The sequence below is a fragment of the Sinohyriopsis cumingii genome, chromosome 13 (assembly GCF_028554795.1).
Source record: "Sinohyriopsis cumingii isolate HCF-2022 chromosome 13, ASM2855479v2, whole genome shotgun sequence".
In the NCBI taxonomy this organism is placed as follows: domain Eukaryota; kingdom Metazoa; phylum Mollusca; class Bivalvia; order Unionida; family Unionidae; genus Sinohyriopsis; species Sinohyriopsis cumingii.
Window position 1 is genome coordinate 27,428,089 of NC_142973.1, and position 21,959 is coordinate 27,450,047.

The following is a 21,959-nucleotide window of genomic DNA, read 5'->3' on the forward strand; positions in this document are numbered from 1 at the left end:
TTCTGACAAAATTGAATGAAGTTATGGCCCATTTAAAAGTCTACCTTTCTATTGCATCATACTGGCAGGGGCATCATTGTTTTTTTTTAACACATTTCTAGTTTGTTTGTATTACCCACTCTGACAAATTTAACTTAATAATCATGCACATTCTTCTAATTTGGGCTGTAACTCGATCTATTACTATCAAACTTGCATTGTGTGTGCATCTTGGGATAAAAGTGTGTCAGCACCAATAATGACTCACTGTGACCAACTTTCTAGAATTTATTACAAGTTACTTAAAAATTATTTGCTCTTACTCCAACACATATTACTACCAAGCTTAGGCTGAAGATGCATGTTAGAATAAATGGATTTCAAACATTAGATTGGGTCAGATATACCTTTTTTTCAAGATTTTAAAAACCTACTTTAAAATAGTGTCTGTGCTCTAATTTCCACATCTCATAACCTCTTCCACTGTACATGAATCTTGGGACTGAACTGCATCAGACATCATAAACAAGGCTGCTGTGACCTGCTTTCTTTACCAAACACTAAAGAATCATGTCATAAAGAATCATGTCATAGAGGTAGCTTAGACATGAGGATTTTTATCTAGTAAGCTGCTGCTCACTAAAAATTCCATTTGTAGATAGCACTGCTCTGGTGTACAGGCCACATGAGGACCGTTTTAACATGTTCCAAAACAATATTACTGCTTCTAGCACACTTGGATATAGTTTGTACCAACTGTGCAAATTCTTTTATGGATAAACTCCTACATACATGTCCTGCAAACATTGTTTGACATTTGTGATTTTTTCATGTAGAGGCTAGTGAGAAACTTCCAGCAAACAATGTAAAATTTCTCTGGAAACTAAGATTTGGCAATATAAATGACTGAAGAAAAATAAATCCATGAGAGAGAGATGGGCTCTGTTTTGTCTCTGTCCAAACTAATGACCTTGTGTTTATAATGTTTCAGGATCATATCTGGTGCCTTTTCAATACTACATACTTTGTTTCTTTTAAACTTAACCATATGTCAAGTACATGGCCTTAATCATCACTGGAACTTTCCATGTCACCTTTATGAGGAAAATCTAAAGATTGAAAACATTTTTTCCAGGATCTTGATATGCTGACAATATATGTTGGCTGAATCTGAACGTATGCAATATCTATTAATTTTTAGGAAGAAATATCAATGCATCTTATGAACATTGCCACAAAGTTTAGTAAAAGGCTATTTCAGCAGCTCTATACAGTTTACATTTTGGTGGCATCCCAAGAACTCTGAGCACAATATCAGCTAGTTGAGCAATATCAGACCTTCTTAGGCCTCTGGTTATTAAAATCAACAGTTAGATAAATTATTGTGGAAAAAACTGAACACAAAAGGGATAAGAGAATGGAAGCAATTTATTCATGTACAATTGATGGATAAACACACAATAATTAGATAAATGATACATGTATATACTTTGTAGAAAGTGAATTAATCTGTATAAAAACGTAAAAAGCATGCATATTATTTGATAAAGTGAAAACAGTAAACTCTCTCTCCTCTTTCTCTCTTATGTTTGTCAAGATCTCAGATCTTACAATATTCATTCGTTTTCAAATTAATTTCTGTGTAAATCCTTCACTTTGATATATATGACGGCACCCTTTGTAACCTCATTTTTTTTTACATCAAGGTTTTTCAAGGGGTGTGCATTATCAATACATACATATTATTATCATAGTAACACAATCTTGATTACAAGATAATGTCATGTTGACAGCATCAGAATGTTTGGATGATTATGAGATGTGAAGTGTCAAGTCATGATCTGGATTTTGTGATGATGACAACCAGAAGTGATCTACCAATCAAAATCCAGTTACTATGACGGTGATATTATTGTTTTATATGTACCTAGTAATTTTCAGACAATTTAACAAATTCACTATACTTAACTGAAAAACAAGGAAAATTGCACGGCATTTTAAATGTTTTAATATGAACTTCATCTTAAAGCATGAACAAAATTAAATATTGATCAGCTAATATGCACATGAATATTGTATTTATGAGTGAAATGCATGAAACAACAGTCATTCCCTTTCACTACAATTAATGTTAGTAACATGAATTCTTACATGCATGGGGACAGCACACCTATATATGTGATTTACAATTATGGTGCAATTCTAAAATATCGACATCATGGAAGATATTTAACAGCTGAAGGACTGAAAGTTTCTCTATCTCTGAGGCCAGGTTAAAAGTGGTTTGAGAAGATCTGAGGGGGACCGGGCATGGGAATGACAGCATTAATTTGATATTTGCTTATAACGGGACTGGAAAAATTGTTGAACTTGATGATACAGATTTGCTACAGGGAATGTTGCTCATTTCCTTTTGCATGTCAAGTGAGGATATGGCATAGTTGTTCGCATTTGTTCAGCTGTATCTGGGAAACACTGAGCAAAAAGTAGTTGGAAAACAAGTGTTCTCTGACTTCCTTGAAATGACAGTACAATTCTCCCTCATTCTTGAGTAACAAATTTTTAGCTGTATAATAAATTAGGATACAAAGTGAGAAAATCATAATCCCTGACAAAATCCCCCACCCATGAATTTTTTTTTTACAGACCACTGGATAACAGCTTCTAAACATTTCTCTAACTTTTTGCCTGCAAGATTATAGTTACTGAAAATTAATTTGATATTCCCCAAAAAATGTAAACAGAAATGATACTTATAGTAAAATTAATAATCAGGTATATGTAATTTCATAGTTGTCATCCTTAACCCCTGGAGGTTTTTGTTGTTTTCGCCTGAAATGCAAGTAGGAAACACATTTTGGGGGCTATTTCTGAATATATCCTAATACATCAACTTCCAAAAGATTTTCCATTGGTTATTTTGCTCGTGCATCAGCAGAAGGGTAAAAGTTGATTTTTTTTTTGGCTTAACAGACCCATCATTTTTGTATCGATAACATTCTTTATTCCATATGCCCACCTTATCCTACTTTTTGCAAAGGTTCACCTGTCTGTGTGCAGTTCAGACTGATCTGCCTTAGATATGAGGCCAAAAAGTCTAAAATCCAGACATAAAATGGGATTCTGAAAAAAAAGAGTAAAAAAAATTAGGTTTTTCCCTCTGTATTATTTAGTGCAACTAAAACATCCAGATTATTTGGTATCAATGTAGAGCTACATCTGTCTACCTTTCTATAATACCACCCACTTTAGTGTATCATACATGACCTTGATGCTACAGAGCTCGGCAGTAGGCTACTACCTCCTGGCACATAAATGCGGCGCCAGGGGTTAATGAGTTAAGTAAATGAGGATTTGCCTTATTTTCTAAAGGGTATTATAGTATTATCAAGATCTTACCTTGGTTCAGGAAAACACCGTGTAAGGTATCAGTATTTTCAACGTCTAACCAAGTTTTTGGTAAACGCTTTGTAAGGTATCGGTTTTATCAAGGTCTTACCATGGTTCAGGGAAACATTTTGTATCAGTATTATCAAGGTCTTACCATGGTTTTCAGGGAAACATCTTGTATCAGTATTATCAAGGTCTTACCATGGTTCAGGGAAGCACCTTGTATCAGTATTATCAAGGTCTTACCACGGTTCAGGGAAACATTTTGTATCAATATTATCAAGGTCTTACCATAGTTCTGGGGAAACACTTTGTGAGGTATCAGTATTTTTAAGCTGTTATCATGGTTCTGGGAAACACTTTGTATCAATATTATCAAAGGCCTACTATGGTTCAGCGAAACACCTTGTATCAGTATTACCAAGGTCTTACTAATCTCCAGGTAAACACCAATGTAAGGTATCAGATCAATATAACAAATGTCTGAGACCATAATCTGAAAACTGCATGAACTCAAAATGCAAATGGATAATATATGTACAAAGTTTTGAAATGAATCCAAAATGTCAGGTTCTGTTTCTGACTGATAAAATAAACACTGAGTTTTATGATTGCTCTCTTTCATGATAAGTGAAACAAATGCATGAAATAAAGTTCCAACTACAATATAAATTCACACTCCCAATAACCGAACATGTAATCCAAAAACAGTCCTTTGATCATTAACAATATTCTTCTGTCATCAAAAGAGCCCTTTTTTGTAGCCCTCTAACAAAAGCTTCAATCTGAACAGTGATTATTTTTAGTCTATATATATATATATATATTTAACACCTGAATATACATGTCTCTACACATGGTGAAATTATTCATACCCAAGTGTTTTTCCGGTCATAATCCCATTTTGTTGAACACAGAACACAGTAAATCTGTAAAAGTTAGACAAACATTCTTGAAGAGCCAATGAAGCATATACTGTGTACAGGTAGATGATATAAACTGTCAGAAGAAGATAAAAAATTGTGTTGTAAATAATCAACATTTATAGTCCTGAGGGAAATGTAAAAACAGACCTGGAGAAGATAGGCGGCATAATTATAGATTGATTTGTTTTAAAAGCAATTTCAGCATAACTACTGAAAGCACTAACAACTTGAACATACAGTGGCTGAGGTTAAAGACCACTCATTTTTTTCTTTCATGCACACTGTTTTCAATATCTGTGTTGTGAAGTACGGTCTTTTTTGGTGGTTAATTGCATTATATTCATTGTTGTACCATTGGAAGATTTAAAGTATGTGTCCATACAATCAGCATATTCTAGCACTGTAGAAAAAATGTTACTAAATTATAAGATATAAACAAACTTTTCCTCATTTTGCACTCCATTATTAGCTACTTGGAATTTAGGATTAACTGTGTAACTATTTTTAAGCAGACAGACTTTGATGTTTTTAACAAAGGTTTTATTGTTAAATTGACAAGGAACTATGACCAGAAGTTCAGACTAGTTTCAATGACTCATTTTAAGATATGGTATAATATCCTATGTACCTTAAACCAGTCTAAAATATTTATGGTATTTCTGTGCTTAATCAACACTAACAGTTCCACTTAAAAGTCCAAGTTCAATTTGAAAGGGAATTGGAAAGACCTCTGAATAAATACCATTTATCCATGTATACAAGTTGAGTTCAACTGCAAACAACACTGATCCTGATCTGCTATTTCATAATGCATCAGAAGATCAGGGTCTGTGTTGTTTGTTCTACGAGTTACTTCAAACAAGCTGCACTAAACAACGTCTGTTGTTGCATTATTTGACAGATGAGCTGGGTATCTGTAGTTTCACTCAACCTGTAAGTATATAATTTATTCACTGGTCATCAGTAAGTGAATTATCCCTCAAGATTCTGCACAATTTCATGTACACAGGCAGAAACTTGGGGAAAAAAGAACTACTGTATGCTATCACTGGATTAAATAGGAGAATTAAGGTATTGTAGTGAATGTGAGGGTGCCAAACACATTTTAACACAGAGAAAACAAATGTGCATTGTCAGTGTTATTTCCATTCAAACAATGAATGAAAAACTTGGTGCTGACATTAATCAATAAACCAATCAGTTGCCTGTCAAGTTTGAATTAAAATGAAGCTGGAAAATCACAAAACAATACATGTTTTATTGCCAGCTTCAGCAGAATCACTGTTGAACGATTATAATAGCCATATGTATAGCACTTAAAAGATCAAGACAAATTCTTTTATATTTGTTCTCTCCCTAGTGAAGAATATCAGCTACACTTCCAAATGCCCCTCATTTCACTTGAAATTTTCAATCATACAATTTCTTGTACTTTTGGGACATAATTTATTGATAGAAATGTCAGATTACAATATTTTGAATGTACACATGCATTCAAGGCTAATTCCCATCAAGAAAACTGTTTCCATTAAAAATATTTCATCAATCTCACTTTTGGATAAACAAAAATTGAGTATAATGGACCTTCCTTAAATTGTTCCCATTTAGAGCGAGCTGTTATGGTAACATGTATTATCAGCAATGCAGACCAGCTGAAAAAACTTTGTTTCTGGTCTTCTGATTTCAGTTTCTTCTTATTTTACTTGTAACAACTATTTGACATGAGAATAAACTTCAAAACAATATTTGCTGCTACATAATTTTACTTTAAATAATTATTTTAGAAATTAATACAGAAGAATATGCCTTGAAAAACCACTTTCTGCCAAAAATCATGGTGTCTCAAGACAGGTGGTCTCCCATAACAGTTCAAAGCACTAGGTAATAAATAAATCCATGCAATGAGAATCTGTTCTCTCAAGAAAGGTGGTCCCTCAAAGCAGCAGTCTTTCAATACAGGTTTCACTTTAATATATGCAGTGTCCAAACATTTCCTGTGTGTAAACTAAGAATGTGTACATGCATATATGCAAACAAAATTCTATAAAACTGTGCAATATTGTTTTCATCATGGAATCCCACAATGTCACTTGCAGTATTTTGAGTCATTCTGTCAAAGGAAAAACACACATTAATCTGAGAAGATGTGATTATTCCCAACGTATAGAGAGCCTCAAGTTAGAACATGCATGATCAGTGCTTTTATATTATCAGAGCTGCTCTTGCTTCTAAGATTTTACCTATTTCATATTGTTATATTAAACCTGCAGTCACATAAAAAAAATCATACTGACAAGACTAGATGTTCACAAGATAAATTACTGATCCATATCTAGGCATCAGTGCCAGCCATTTTGTACACCGAATGGTAGGCATTCCTCAGAAGGGCATATGGGAAGCAGGATTCTAGCAGATCCATAGTCAGGAAGGGGGATTCTTGAACAATCTGAAGAAGAAAAACAATGGAAAAGTGAAGCTTTGTCAACAGAAAGACATTAATCATTCTGGAGTTTAAAGTTTATTTACTGGCACTATACATGTTATTTATATATCAAATTTACAAATGTTTGCATGAGCTGATGTTGGTGGTGCAGTAAACCAGAGAAATCAAAGGGGAAAACACAAAACTGGATGACCAACTTCTTCCCCTTAATGATATTCTGTATTGTTAGTGTGCTGCCATTACACACAGGCGCCTGTCTTGACCTTTACAATTACTGGGCTGTGGTATAAAATAAATTGCAAAATAAAATTGTAATAACTACAAGTTGCATTATCCTTATTTAGGTTGTAATAACTACAAGTTACATTATCCTTATTTAGGTTATAATAACTACAAGTTACATTATCCTTATTTAGGTTGTAATAACTACAAGTTACATTATCCTTATTTAGGTTATAATAACTACAAGTTACATTATCCTTATTTAGGCTGTAATAACTACAAGTTACATTATCCTTATTTAGGCTGTAATAACTACAAGTTGCATTGTCCTTATTTAGGTTGTAATAACTACAAGTTACATTATCCTTATTTAGGCTGTAATAACTACAAGTCACATCCTTATTCAGGCTATACTTATTCATTTCTGCTGACAAAGGATGTAACAATAATGACTTATTCTCACACTGTGGTGGTTAAGACAAAGCACCAAACAATGAGACCAGTATATACTTTGAGATTTTTGCCTGGTTGTGCAGATATTATTCTGATAAACTATGTCTTTAAGAATGTTATAAAAAAATCTGTTCATTAATTTGAATAGATTGCTTTGCATGTCACATAATTATTCTTGTGCTTTTGAGAGAAAAGGTGTGGATTATAATGTAATCCTGCCTGTTTGTGTATGAATGCAAGCATTCTTAATGTTGTGCAACTTCTCCAACACCATTCAAAATGGTAACTTCAAACCTTGTGATCAGATTTGGGTGATCTGTACATGTGCATAATGGTTTTCAAATTTTGATGCAATGGGGCTAGGGTTGGTTTTCCTCCCAGATTATGAAATAAACATATCTGACAATTGGTGAGTGTATTATCAAGTTTCAACATGCAGGTGCCAGACAGAGCTTTAAACAAGATTTCTGTTATGCCTTGGGGGTGTACAGTTGTGATCCTTGGATCCTAACTTTAAAAAATACTGATACCTCCCACCTTATGACTATATACCATATAATGGGTTATTTTCTGGCTGTAAACTTTAGCAATCGAAGATACAGGGAGGATTTTATTTAAACAGATATGATCAGAGTTTTCTTGCTATAGCAAAGTAAGTATTTGAAGAAAACACTGAATTACTTTACACAACACTATTAGTTTGTTTACCATTCAACAAGTGAAAAATAAAGATCACATCTAAAAATTAGCTAATGTAATTTATGTGACAAGTCAGTTTGTTTATGAGAAAAATAACATAGCAGTGTCAAGTTAATCTGAAATACTGGTAGGGTTTAAAAACTAATAATCTCAGCCATCCCATTGCATGGTTTATACAGAAATTTCAAACTGAAAGTTAAAGACCTTTAAGGGCTTTTTAGGCTCTTATCACCCATTTTTAAGGTCCCATTAAACCAATTAATCTTGCCTCTAACCAGCGTGTTTCTACATGTTTTTGACACAGCAAAATACATAAAGAAGTCTTTCTCTTACCACATGAAAATTGGTCAGCAATGTTGCTATCAGTATACATAAGCTTGGAAAGCAATGTGTTGTTTTCATTAGATTTATAAGAGTTATGGGTCACATATGTTTGTACTGTCCAAAAATGTAAACTTTCAGTATATCATTTTTCTCTCCAAAAGCCAGCAATACCTTGCATGCCGCTGGAAGAGGTACAAAGGATGGCTGATGGAAGGGTTGGGGGTAAATTTAAGTACAGTCACTTAATCTTGTCACTGTATTATTTGTTTCCAATTTAAACAGCCATATTCGAGCTTACCATTTTTGCTGGCACTGAATAGGATATTTTTCACAGTGAAGACATTCAAAAAGGTTTGTGATTCCCGAGATTTCTCAAGTGTTTTGTGCTTCTCACTTCTCGAATGAGATTTCAGCACTTTCACCCGATGTCCCCAAGGTCTACATTCTTATGATACACTATGTACCTATTGCCCTTTACTTCTCTGACCAAACTGTAGCCAGACAACCACTTCTCATTAACACAAACTTTCCAGGCATGATAAAGCAAAGCAAATTTTGGTCACATTCATTTAAGTTGATTCTAAATGTTGATCGATTAATTTTAGCAATCTTAATCTCAGTCAACTACAATTTCTTCACTACAAAATCCATGATATGGTGTAAATTTACAGGACTTGAGTCAGTGTAGCTGATTTTGGTGCTGGGTTGGACAAAGTTAGGAAAGTGTATGGACATGTACTTTATTAACACAAGTTTCACAAGTACATACCTTGTCTAATAATAGATAGACAGACTCTCTATTCTTGATCGCTTCTTTTTCATTTTCTTGGCCTAGTCGAAGAAGACTTGAGGAAGCAAGCTGAAAGAAAAAAAATAGCCATTAAAATGAAAGTATGTGTGTGTCTAAAGGGTTTAATGGCATGTCAGCACAATCATGACTACACAATCCAGCAAATCCCAAAAGACAACACAATTCTCCATGACCTACATACTGCTCCAGTGGCCTATTATTTAGAGCATCCGCCTTGTACGTGGGAGGTCACTTGTTCGAACCCTGGCCAAGTCATACCAAAGACTGATAAATTGGTACTAACAGCTGCCTCAAAACTACATTAAAAATCCAAATCACACACACACAGACACTCCACAATTAAAATAATAGGCAATGGGAAGAAACTCTTACCCATTACTTCACCATACCACTGCTAGGTGGCTACTGATAAACTGGATAATTATGTTAAAGGTGATTGATACATCAATGAGGATATTCACATTTGTGGGGATGGTGGGAGGGTATAATTGCAGGGCCTACTGCTACCTGAATTCAACTGAAGCTGAAACTGGTGCTGTGTTTAGCATTTGATTTGTTTGCCAATGGGCTTGTCTCCATTGTGGTTGAGACTTATTCAGCTGGTGCAAGCAGCATGGCAAATTGGAGAGGCAGTTCTTGGTGCTTCCAAACTGCCTCTATTCTACTGCTGAACAGTAATGATGCTATAAAGGGTGTAGAATGGATAGCCAAGGAATAATGTGGCTTCAGTGAAGATGAACCAAGATGGGCACCATGCTTCAATAGATCTAAATCTGCTGAAGCAATCAGTGTGTTGGCCATCAAATGGTGTCATGGCCCTTATGATTACCTTGTCAATCAGGTCCATAGATTTCCATGCATGATCAACCATATTTTGCACCAGCTTGGAGATGGCAAGGAAAACATTCTGATCCACCTAATAAAAACAGCAGGATTGTCATAGTAACCACTATTTATTTTGTACAAGGTCAGTGCCTCAGTGCTAAACATTATAAAATGCTTACAATACTAGCATGATGAGAATTATGCTGATAGCTGATGTTTGGAAAAGAAAACCTTGGAGTTGCCTGGATCCTGGAGCTCAACAGATACATGATTAGTCGTCTTTATTTTCTCTCACTGTAAACAGAAGAGTGATCATTCTCATCTTTCAAGCCTACCAAAGACTCCACTGTGTTGGCTTGGCTCACAGACAGTGGAAGTAATCACATGGAAATTAGCAAACCTCTGTGGCCACTTTAAAACTAAGTCCATATTCTCCATTGTGTGGTCAGAGTATGCTATCTCATTTAAGTTATCCCTGAACTCACTGCAGGAGTTTTCTTCATCTGGCATTGTGCCCATGTCTGTGTAGAACATACCTGGCAGCCAGAACAAGGTCATGCCATTGTTCCTGTGTGTAGCAAGGTGTCTGTCAATGGATATGCCACAATTAAATTACCCATCAGTTGAACTGGCACCCAGACAAGTGCCACAGTTCATCTTGCTGATAAGGATGGTCAGTATTGATCCATCACTCACTGAAGTGACAGATCCTTTGTCACAAATCAAAAAGTATGACTGGGAATGATGGCAGTATGGTAATTAATAGCAAAAAATATACCCCATGTGCCCAGACTTACAGGCTCAAACACCATGTTGAGACAGATGGGAGGACTTGCTGTGAAAATAAGTAAATACACTCTCCCATTATCTCAAAGACATCACTGGAGATTTGCAACGGATATAGGATCACAAATTCTCCTGAGTCCAGTAACTATACATCTGCATCATGTGAAAAGAATGCTGGGCAAGCATCATCATGACCCCTTGTTCCTCCATTTAAAGCAGACCAAATGTAATAGTAGCAGAATTTATCGTAAGCATCATTCTTTACATGGAGGTGTGTGTTGGGGGGGGGGGGGAACCATCAAGGCATCCCCCTCCACACTAGCAACTGATGACATTTTCAGGTGAAAACTCACGACTCAGTACACTGCATTCTCCTGACTGAGACTTCTCATGCTTCTCCTTGCTTTTAGACTTTTCCAAAAAACTGTCAACCAAATCCCTTCTGACCTTGTTGCATACATACTGCAGGTAGAAGTCAACAAACACTTTGTGCAGACTAGACACATATCATGCATGTCTACACTAGCTTTAATCTTCATGCACTTGGGACATTTTGTTACCATTATTCAACCTGAAAGACAAGAATGACATAAATATCAGAAATTAACAACCCAGAAGAGTTCACATATAAGATCAACCAATAACTGTTAAACAAGCAACAACAACAACAACAAAAACCAACCTGCAGTGTGTGAATAACCAACCAAAAATGAGAACCAAAGATACCATGTTGGTGTACAAGGTCATAATAATAAGTCCACACTCGTACGTGAAGGTATATGAAATGTATACAGATGTAACTGGACACAAGTAATGAATCAACAAAAACTATCAACATTTTGGGCATTGTGTTTCATAATAAGAACTCATCATTCTTTAGTCATTTTCATGACCCATTCTGTTACAGAGTTCCCCACAACTTCTTTGATAAAGTTGTCCATAATGGCAACAACAAAACATAACATACTGAACTATAATGTCTTGTCTCAGTCAACATTTATTTAAATCTCATTGTTTGTAAGCAAGCAATCTAATGAATATTTAGCTTTAATGACACTGCAAGCATCAAGTGCTTATTCTCTCTTCAATTGTATTTGGAAGCTTTGAACTTCAAACTCCGCAACACACTGCTATATCTATAGCATTAAAGAAGGCTGAATGCGTAATATTTTGAACAGATAATTACCTTTTCCTATACTTACTTCTAGAAACTCTGTAATCTTGCTATACTTAGTTAGAAACTCTTGTGATCTTGCAATACTTACTGCTAGAAACTCTGTAATCTTGCTATACTTAGAAACTCTTGTAATCTTTCCATGCTTACTGCTAGAAACTCTGTAATCTTGCTATACTTAGAAACTCTTGTAATCTTTCCATGCTTACTGCTAGAAACTCTGTAATCTTGCTATACTTAGAAACTCTTGTAATCTTTCCATGCTTACTGCTAGAAATTCTTGTAATCTTGCTATAATTACTGCTAGAAACTCACGTAATCTTGCAATACTTTACTGCTAGAAACTTTTGTAATCTTGCTATGCCTACAACTTGAAAATCTGTAATCTTGCTCTGCTTACTGCTAGAAACTCATGTAATCTTGCTATACTTACTACTAGAAACTCTGTAATCTTGCTCTGCTTACTGCTAGAAAATCTGTAATCTTGCTATATTTACTGCTAGAAATTCTTGTAATCATGCTCTGCTTACTGCTAGAAAATCTGAAATCTTGCAATATTTACTGCTAGAAATTCTTGTAATCATGCTCTGCTTACTGCTAGAAAATCTGAAATCTTGCTACACTTTACTGCTAGAAACTCTTGTAATAATACTATACTTACTACTAGAAACTCTGTAATCTTGCTATATTTACTGCTAGAAATTCTTGTAATCATGCTCTGCTTACTGCTAGAAAATCTGAAATCTTGCAATATTTACTGCTAGAAATTCTTGTAATCATGCTCTGCTTACTGCTAGAAAATCTGAAATCTTGCTACACTTTACTGCTAGAAACTCTTGTAATAATACTATACTTTACTGCTAGAAACTCTTGTAATCCTACTATACTTTACTACTAGAAACTCTGTAATCTTGCTCTGCTTACTGCTATAAACTCTTGTAATCTTGCTATACTTTACTGCTAGAAACTCTTGTAATCTTGCTAGAAACTCTTGTAATCTTACTATATTTACTACTAGAAACTCTGTAATCTTGCTCTGCTTGCTGCTAGAAACTCTTGTAATCTTGCTATACTTTACTACTAGAAACTCTGTAATCTTGTTCTGCTTACTGCTATAAAGTTTTGCAATCTTGCTATATTTACTACTAGAAACTCTTGTAATCTTGCTATACTTTACTGCTAGAAACTCTTGTAATCTTGCTAGAAACTCTTGTAATCTTGCTATACTTTACTACTAGAAACTCTTGTAATCTTGTTCTGCTTACTGCTATAAAGTCTTGCAATCTTGCTATACTTTACTGCTAGAAACTCTTGTAATCTTGCTATACTTTACTGCTAGAAACTCTTGTAATCTTGCTATACTTACTACTATTAATTCTTGTAATCATGCTCTACTTACTGCTAGAAAATCTGTAATCCTGCTATACTTAATGCAAGAAACTCTTGTAATCTTGCTGTACTTACTGCTAGAAACTCTTGTAATCTTGCTTCCACATCTCCAGGTCCAGACAGTGAGAAGAGAGCACCTGCCAGCTGGTTGATCGCTTTGGCCAGGCAGTGGCAATTGTTTAGGTTTCCTGTAACATTGAGTGAAAGATGTAAGATACAAAATTATTATGGTCTGATGTTTATCTTAGTGTAAATTTTACCTAATCAGTCACAAAGTAAATAAACTCCAAAGGACTTTATGTTAATTTTGTGAGTGAATGTTAAAATTTTCACTTTGATAAATACCAACTTATGATCATTAATCCTTACACAGACAAAACCCCTAAAAACTTATTCCTCAGTAAAATGGAGACCCTTAAGGATAAAAAAGTTTTGGGGTCCTTATGTTTGCCATCTTTAATATCATATAAAAAAAGCCGGCTCTTAAGATACATTATTAATAATTAAATGCTTGTAGATAAGCCATTGACAAAGATTATGCGTCTAATATCTAATTGGGACTAATGCTATTCATTTGTATAAATGATCCAAAAAACATTCTTTGTCTAATCCCTGGGCTTCATTAACCAGGCATCTAGCCTTGCTTTTGTTGCGTTCCTGACTAATACCTACAAAACCAAAAACTCAAATTCACTCAACTGAATTTCAAAGGAGAAAATCATTACATACATGTAAGCAGCTGTGACTGTTAAATGTCTTCACTCACATGTCAACATGTCAGAATGAATAGCTAGGACAGAATTATTCATACAGGAAGAAATTAGTCTGATCATAGAATAGGAATCTGTGCCAGAATCAACATTAAATCAACTAGAAAGAGAGTTTGGCATAGGAACATTATGAATCATTCACTATTTTAATACACTTATAGTAAAGTTACAACAGTACATGTATCTAGTCTCCTTCAATGTTTCTTGAGATGAGGACTATTTCTGTGCAGGACAAATTCATGTGACCCAATGAACACTGTCCAGCTAATATTTCATTAAATGTTTAAAAAAACAGCCTGCTTAATTTGTGCACTCTTATACACACATACACACAGATGTTCTATCACAATTACATTCTCTTTCTTCCTGTTTGAAGTCTGACACATAGGCACTGATAAAAAGACATACTTTTTCACATCTGTGAAACCCTCATTAACTGAAAACCTCTTCAAACCAAAATCACATTTTGCCCCAAGGGTTTTCAGTTTTGTGGGCTTTCACTGTAATTTTAATTTTCCCCCTTTCTGTAATCAAATCAGCAGATTCTATCAACAAATCTGACTGTAGGCAGCATGAATCTTTCTTTCAGTTGTAACTTCACACAATGCTAGATAATCTAGCCACATCTCTACTAGCAAAAGTTGTTCGTCCACTTTGTGCATCATTGATGTGGAAATGGGTATATCAATGACTCTTTGCCAGCTAAGATGACTAGACCTGATGAGGATGACAGTAACATTTTTATTTATGTATTTTAGTATACTTAACATTTATTGTTCTCACTTTTAAATAATTTAGATCTTTCAAAACAAAAATCATGTCCATTTTTAGTTACTTACCACCATTACATCATGTGACCATGCCACTGTATATCAGTTAATCGAAGGATATCAGTGAAGCAAAAATGCATTAATTTATCAACTCAGAGTTGCAATAGGGGTGAGTGCTGGTGTGCAGGAAGAGCTGTGCAAATGCAATCAATCACAGTGCTGAAGATGCAGTCAATTCATAACAATTGTAATATTATCATGGATCCAATTTCATGATGTGGTGGCAAAATTAAATGCACTTAATTATAAGGCAATCTCACAATAGGCCAGTATACTCCATGACTCCCATAGTGTTATAATGAGGAAGTATTCTACTGTGAATTTACTTTCATTTATGAGGTAACAATGTTGTGGACTCTGTGGATGCCATGAACTACAAACTGAAAAGCCCAACAAAAAATGATCAACAGGACCCCATCCCCAATCAACAAATTGCAGACAAACTGTAATGTTAGTACAAAACCATGAGAACTGATACCCAAGAAATGAAATGGATGCACACAATGACTGATGGTCAGTAATGCTAAGAGGAAGCCAATAATCTTGGATGGGTGGCATAATCCTTATACATGTTGCAACCAGGAACTGAATCTGCAGGCCACTAATCCTTATTCTTACTAGAACCAGAAGCTGAACAAGTGGTTATTTTGATTTGTTCTTGTCAATAATAGGAGACATACCACAGATGAAGCAGAAAACTGTCAAAATCAAACACCCAACCAGCACAGAGGTAGTGTTATATAAAGGTAATTATAACTGCCACAGGTGTTTTCTGACAGTTCTGATGGTGAAGAAAATTGCACACAAAAAAGACTTTACACATTTGTAATCTCACCTGAAATTGCCAATTTAGTTTTGGCATTTCAAGAGGGAAAGCATGGTATATATTATAGATTTATATGACACTTAGGCTTTGTGCGAAAAAAAATTTGTTCAACTATATCAGTCTGTACATGGATGCCATATATCTTCTTCCAACGGATATTTGGAAGAGGCAGAGGAGCCTCTGTTTCTTTTGAAATTGCAAATCAAAGTCATCACAAGATTGCAGTGCTACCATGCACAAGTTGCCACTACTATCCTGGCATCACTTTTCTGCACTAGTTACTTCCGTGTGTGATTTGTGTGTGATTTGGATTTTTAATGTATCTTTAGCAATGTTTCAGTCATAGTGCTACAATGTCTGCAGTGTGACAGTTTATAGTGAAGTCTAGCACTGGGACATCATGCTACAGACATGTTGCATCATGCCCCACCCAGTCATAATGCTGACACCAGGCTGACCAGTCCTAACAATAACTTCTTAATGCTGAGTGCCTAGTGAGGCAGCTGCAACTACCATTTTTATAAGTCTTTGGTACGACTCTGCTGTGGTTCAAACCCGCAACCTCCCACATCCAAGGCAGATGCTCTAACCACTAGGCCACTGGAGTGGTCATACTCACCCATAGAACATGTTTTTATAGTTACAAATACCTTCAAGTGAAGCCTTGAACAATGTTGAGTCCAATCTTGCCAGTTTGGGGATGGATGTTGCCACAAAAACCATCAACAGGCAAGCTATTTCATACTGACTCTCTGAATTCTCTGCAAGAAGAAAATATTGAAATTATTTTTCCATATGTGATCTAATCCTCTTCTAGATAAGCTGACCTTAGTCTTCTGGACAACTGTACAGTATGACAAAATCCATTATAATTTTCTGTACTCTGGACAATACCATCTGATTTTGGAAAATGGGAATTTTGTGTACCGAGCTGTTTTCAAATACTGGAAATACATGTCCCACTTAAAAACAAATCCATTTTATGAAAATATTGTTTAAGGCAGTTTATCATTATGTTTTGGTAAGACTGGATCCGGAACCTAGGACTAGATGAACATGAAAAAGGGTCTAATTACATGTATACATTACATGTATACTGCAGGCCTCAAATTACCATACGATGCAAGTGTGATAGGGTGGAGTTGTTTGCACTCAAAAAATAAATGATAAAGTAATATATTATGACACAATAATTATCGTATACAGTTTGTAAAGACTGAACCTTTGCCAAAATACTTGGCAATGAAACAGAGAAAGCATTTCAAATAGGCCTCCAACTTATGACCTACCTATCTCTTGAAGGATTTTTACATCTGAACTATCTATGTAAATGTCCTTAGCCAATCCTCATTTCACTTCCTCCAGATTTTGAGAGACATTTATGTCTTCAAATTGTCCAAATCTTTTTCATATCATATATGGAATAATACGAGCCATGGACAAACCTAAATGTGGAGTGACACTGATAATATTATGGAATGGACAGATCAAATTGTGGAGTGACCCTGATAATATTACATACCAGATAGATCAAATTGTCAAGTGATACTGATAATATTACAGAAAGGACATATAATTTTTTCGAGTGACACTGAAAATATTGCCGAATGGACAGACCAAATTGTGGAGTGACACTGATAATATTATAGAATGGACAGATCAAACTGAAGTGACATTGATAATATTACAGACTGGACAGATAAATTGTGGAGTGCACTGATAATATTACAGAATGGACAGATCAAATCGTGGAGTGACAAAGATAATATTTTTACAGAATGGACAGATCAAAATCTGGACTTACACTAATAATACTATGGAATGGACAGATAAAATTGTGGAGTGATATTGATAATATTACAGAACGGATGGATAAAACTGTGAAGTGATGCTGATAATATTACAGACAGGACAGATCAAATTGTGGAGACAGTGATAATATTACATAATGGACAGATCAAACTGGATTGACACTGATAATATTAAAGAATGGACAGATCCAGTTGTGGAGTGACACTAATAATATTACTGAATGGACAGATCAAATTGTGGAGTGACACTAATAATATTACAGAATGGACAAATCAAATTGTGGAGTGAAACTGATAATATTACAGAATAGACAGATCAAACTGTGAAGTGACACTGATAATATTACAGAATGGACAGATCAAATTGTGGAGTGACACTAATAATATTACAGAATGGACAAATCAAATTGTGGAGTGAAACTGATAATATTACAGAATGGACAGATCAAATTGTGAAGTGACACTGATAATATTACAGAATGGACAGATCAAATTGTGGAGTGGCACAGATAATATTACAGAATGGACAGATCAAATTGTGGAGTGACAATGATAATACTACAGAATGGACAGATCAAATTGTGGAGTGACACTGACAATATTACAGAATGGACAGCTCAAACTGTGGAGTGACATTGACAATATTACAGAATGGATAGATCAAATTGTGTGTGTGTGATTTGGATTTTTAACGTAGCTTTAACAATTTTTCAGTCATATCGCTATGATGTCTGCAGTGTGACAAATTATAGTGATGTCTATTACTGGGGCATCATGCCACAGACATGTAGCATGATGTCCCACCCAGTCACATTATCCTGACTCCAGGCCGACCATTCCTAACACTAACCTCATAATGCTGAGCGCCAAGCGAGGCCACTGTTACTAAAAATTTTGTAAGTTTTTGGTATGACTCAGCCGGGATCAAACCCACGATCTCCCACATCCGAGGCGGATGCCCTAATCACTAGGCCACTGGAGCAGTGATCAAATTGTGAAGTGACACTAATAATATTACAGAATGGACAGCTCCAGTTGTGGAGTGAAACTAACAATATTACAGAATGGACAGATCCAGTTGTTGAGTGACACTAATAATATTACAGAATGAACAGATCAATTTGTGAAGTGACACTAATAATATTACAGAAAGAACAGATCAATTTGTTAAGTGACACTAATAATATTACAGAATGAACAGATCAATTTGTTAAGTGACACTAATAATATTACAGAATGGACAGATCAATTTGTGAAGTGACACCAATAATATTACAGAATGGACAGATCAATTTGTGGAGTGACACTAATAATATTACAGAATGGACAGATCAAATTGTGAAGTGACACTAATAATATAAGAAGAACACAAAATACCATTTTTCTGCTGTCTCAGTGCCTGAATAAGAGTTGGGTCAATGTCACATGGTAGTCCTGCTGCTGAAGCCAACTCACTGACCACCTGGAAATACAAAGGTACTGGTAAGTCCATGCAGAAAATGCATGACAAGAATCAGTTATATTATGTCCACATTATCTTCTTTCAGACGGTTGTCAAACACAGATACATACTAAATGCACATGTATGTAAATATCAAATCATATCTGGTAGAACTTCTATTTTGATTTCTTAATTTCTTAATCTTGTTCTTAATTTCTTAATCTTGCTACTGAGCACTGGTATATTTTGGAAACTACATTTATTTAATTGTATGCTATATTAATAAATATACCTTTAATGAAGATATCTTAGAAATACATGAAATAAAGTAAATGAAAGTATATTATTATAAGAAAAACAATGATCCCATTAAAGAGTTTCTTCTCAAAGATATGCTGACTTTAAGTACGATCTTTTTTTTGCAAATATCTGACATAATAATACCATAGTGCTGCCACAAGTACCCTTTTCCAAAGAAAATAAAGTAAATCTGTATTAAAGTAAAAGAGCTACAAAATTTGATGAACGTGCATTTTTATTACAGTAATGCTGATGCATTATAGCTATGGCTGAAAATGAGCGATTAAAACTTCATGCCCTAAAAGTAAGAGATAAGGGCTCTACCAAAACATGGAAAAGTACTTGTAGATTGAATTTTCTGACAGGTTAATGTTGTAACAAAGAGGAGAGAATAAGTATCAAACCAGGTTAATCTGTCTCACTGTGGTGCACACACCACTACATTAGGCTGGTTAGCAAGTGGTCTAATATCTACACGACTACACTATTTCCCCTTACTGTGACATTCAACCTCAACACTACACTGTTCCCCCTTACTGTGACATTCAATCTCTACACTACACTGTTCCCCCTTACTGTGACATTCAATCTCTACACTACACTGTTCTCCCTTACTGTGACATTCAATCTCTACACTACACTGTTTCCCCTTACTGTGACATTCAACCTCTACACTACACTGTTCCCCTTACTGTGACATTCAATCTCTACACTACACTGTTCTCCTTTACTGTGACATTCAATCTCTACACTACACTGTTTCCCCTTACTGTGACATTCAACCTCTACACTACACTGTTCCCCTTACTGTGACATTCAATCTCTACACTACACTGTTCCCCCTTACTGTGACATTCAATCTCTACACTACACTGTTCCCCCTTACTGTGACATTCAACCTCTACACTACACTGTTCCCCCTTACTGTGACATTCAATCTCTACACTACACTGTTCCCCATTACTGTGACATTCAATCTCTACACTACACTGTTCCCCCTTACTGTGACATTCAACCTCTACACTACACTGTTCCCCCTTACTGTGACATTCAATCTCTACACTACACTGTTCCCCATTACTGTGACATTCAATCTCTACACTACACTGTTCCCCCTTACTGTGACATTCAATCTCTACACTACACTGTTCTCCATTACTGTGACATTCAATCTCTACACTACACTGTTCCCCCTTACTGTGACATTCAATCTCTACACTACACTATTCCCCCTTACTGTGACATTCAACCTCTACACTACACTGTTCCCCCTTACTGTGACATTCAATCTCTACACTACACTGTTCTCCATTACTGTGACATTCAATCTCTACACTACACTGTTCCCCCTTACTGTGACATTCAATCTCTAGTGTCATCTTGATTCACATCTTAGAGCAGTCAAAACCCTTTTTCAGTTACTGAGACTGAGATCAGTTCCCAAATGTAATGGAAGGACATGAAAAGTCTGTCTTGGTTGGGAAATGAACAAGGTCAAACTGTCTAGCAGTCAGGCACACAAACTACTGGACTAACAGGTCTAGACCAGCTAGATTGGTTAGGTAGTGGCCTCCTATAAGTAGATTGTTACCATATTTAATGACACACCAATAAATTAAGGGCTATATTGTGCAAAGGCAACTGGAAAAAAGTGTATTGCCCAATTTTAACTTTTGGTCACGAGTTCAGCATACTCCCACTATGCAGAGATCACATCAAGTACCATGTTGATCACTGCTTCATGATAAGGCCACCACACCAACCCTTTTAAATACAAAATTAAGCAAAAACTCATGAAAGATATTGTTATCTAATAATGAGTCCATCAAAATACTTTTTCACACATTTATTTGGATGGTCTCCTGGTATTGTCATAGAATAAAACATGTACATAACTCAAATGTAAACCAGACCCTTGCCCAGGAATTGCATCCTGGTTATACAATCTTCTATTTTGGAACAAAGTCTACATAAAGCACTCACTGAATCTAGACAATTAGCACCATGTACTGTGGGAAGAATGATAAAAACAATATATTATGCCAGAGCTGGGTGAAGCAGCAGCAGCAGCAGTCACTAGCCTAGATCTTACTGCATTTTAACAAGTGAAAGTGAAGCAACAGTCACTGTATGCATGTTACTACATCTGTATGGAAAAACATAAACAGTTTTCTTCAATGATACTGTATGACATTAGGAATGCAGTATCACCAAGACAAAACAAATTCATAATTTCCCATTTAAATGCAGTAACTTATTTATTACATACTAGTTTATCTATATCTATGAGTGATTCTAAAATAAACATGTTTTGTCTCCTGTATAATGTATGGAGGAAAAGAGGTACTTGTCTCACACAATAGATTCCGTACTTATCTCACACAATAGATGCCTCTTTAAGTCTTCACTTGTCAATAACAGTAATGATCTTTATGACAATATTTCAACATTATCACTGACATGCTAGGGAATTATTTAAAATTGCAACATTGAAAACACTAATTATTTTTAGGCAGGTTGCTCAGCATGAAGCAGAGTGGTATGGATAAATACTTCAAAA

General features: G+C 35.3%; 1 protein-coding gene across 5 annotated transcripts in view; it reads right to left on the reverse strand.

Annotated features, from left to right (window-relative positions):
- Positions 1-1,389: 1,389 nt before the first annotated feature.
- LOC149785096 (nck-associated protein 1-like) overlaps positions 1,390-21,959 on the reverse strand; it is a 143,140-nt gene continuing 122,570 nt past the window's right edge. For all 5 annotated transcript variants that reach the window (XM_089978851.1, XM_089978850.1, XM_089978849.1 and 2 more), the window contains 5 exons: positions 19,036-19,120; positions 16,498-16,608; positions 13,497-13,609; positions 9,206-9,295; positions 1,390-6,741 (listed from right to left, as the gene is read on the reverse strand). In XM_089978851.1, coding sequence (XP_089834977.1) covers positions 6,628-6,741; positions 9,206-9,295; positions 13,497-13,609; positions 16,498-16,608; positions 19,036-19,120 — 513 coding nt within the window. In that variant the 3' untranslated portion in view covers positions 1,390-6,627. The remainder of the gene's footprint in view (positions 6,742-9,205; positions 9,296-13,496; positions 13,610-16,497; positions 16,609-19,035; positions 19,121-21,959) is intronic.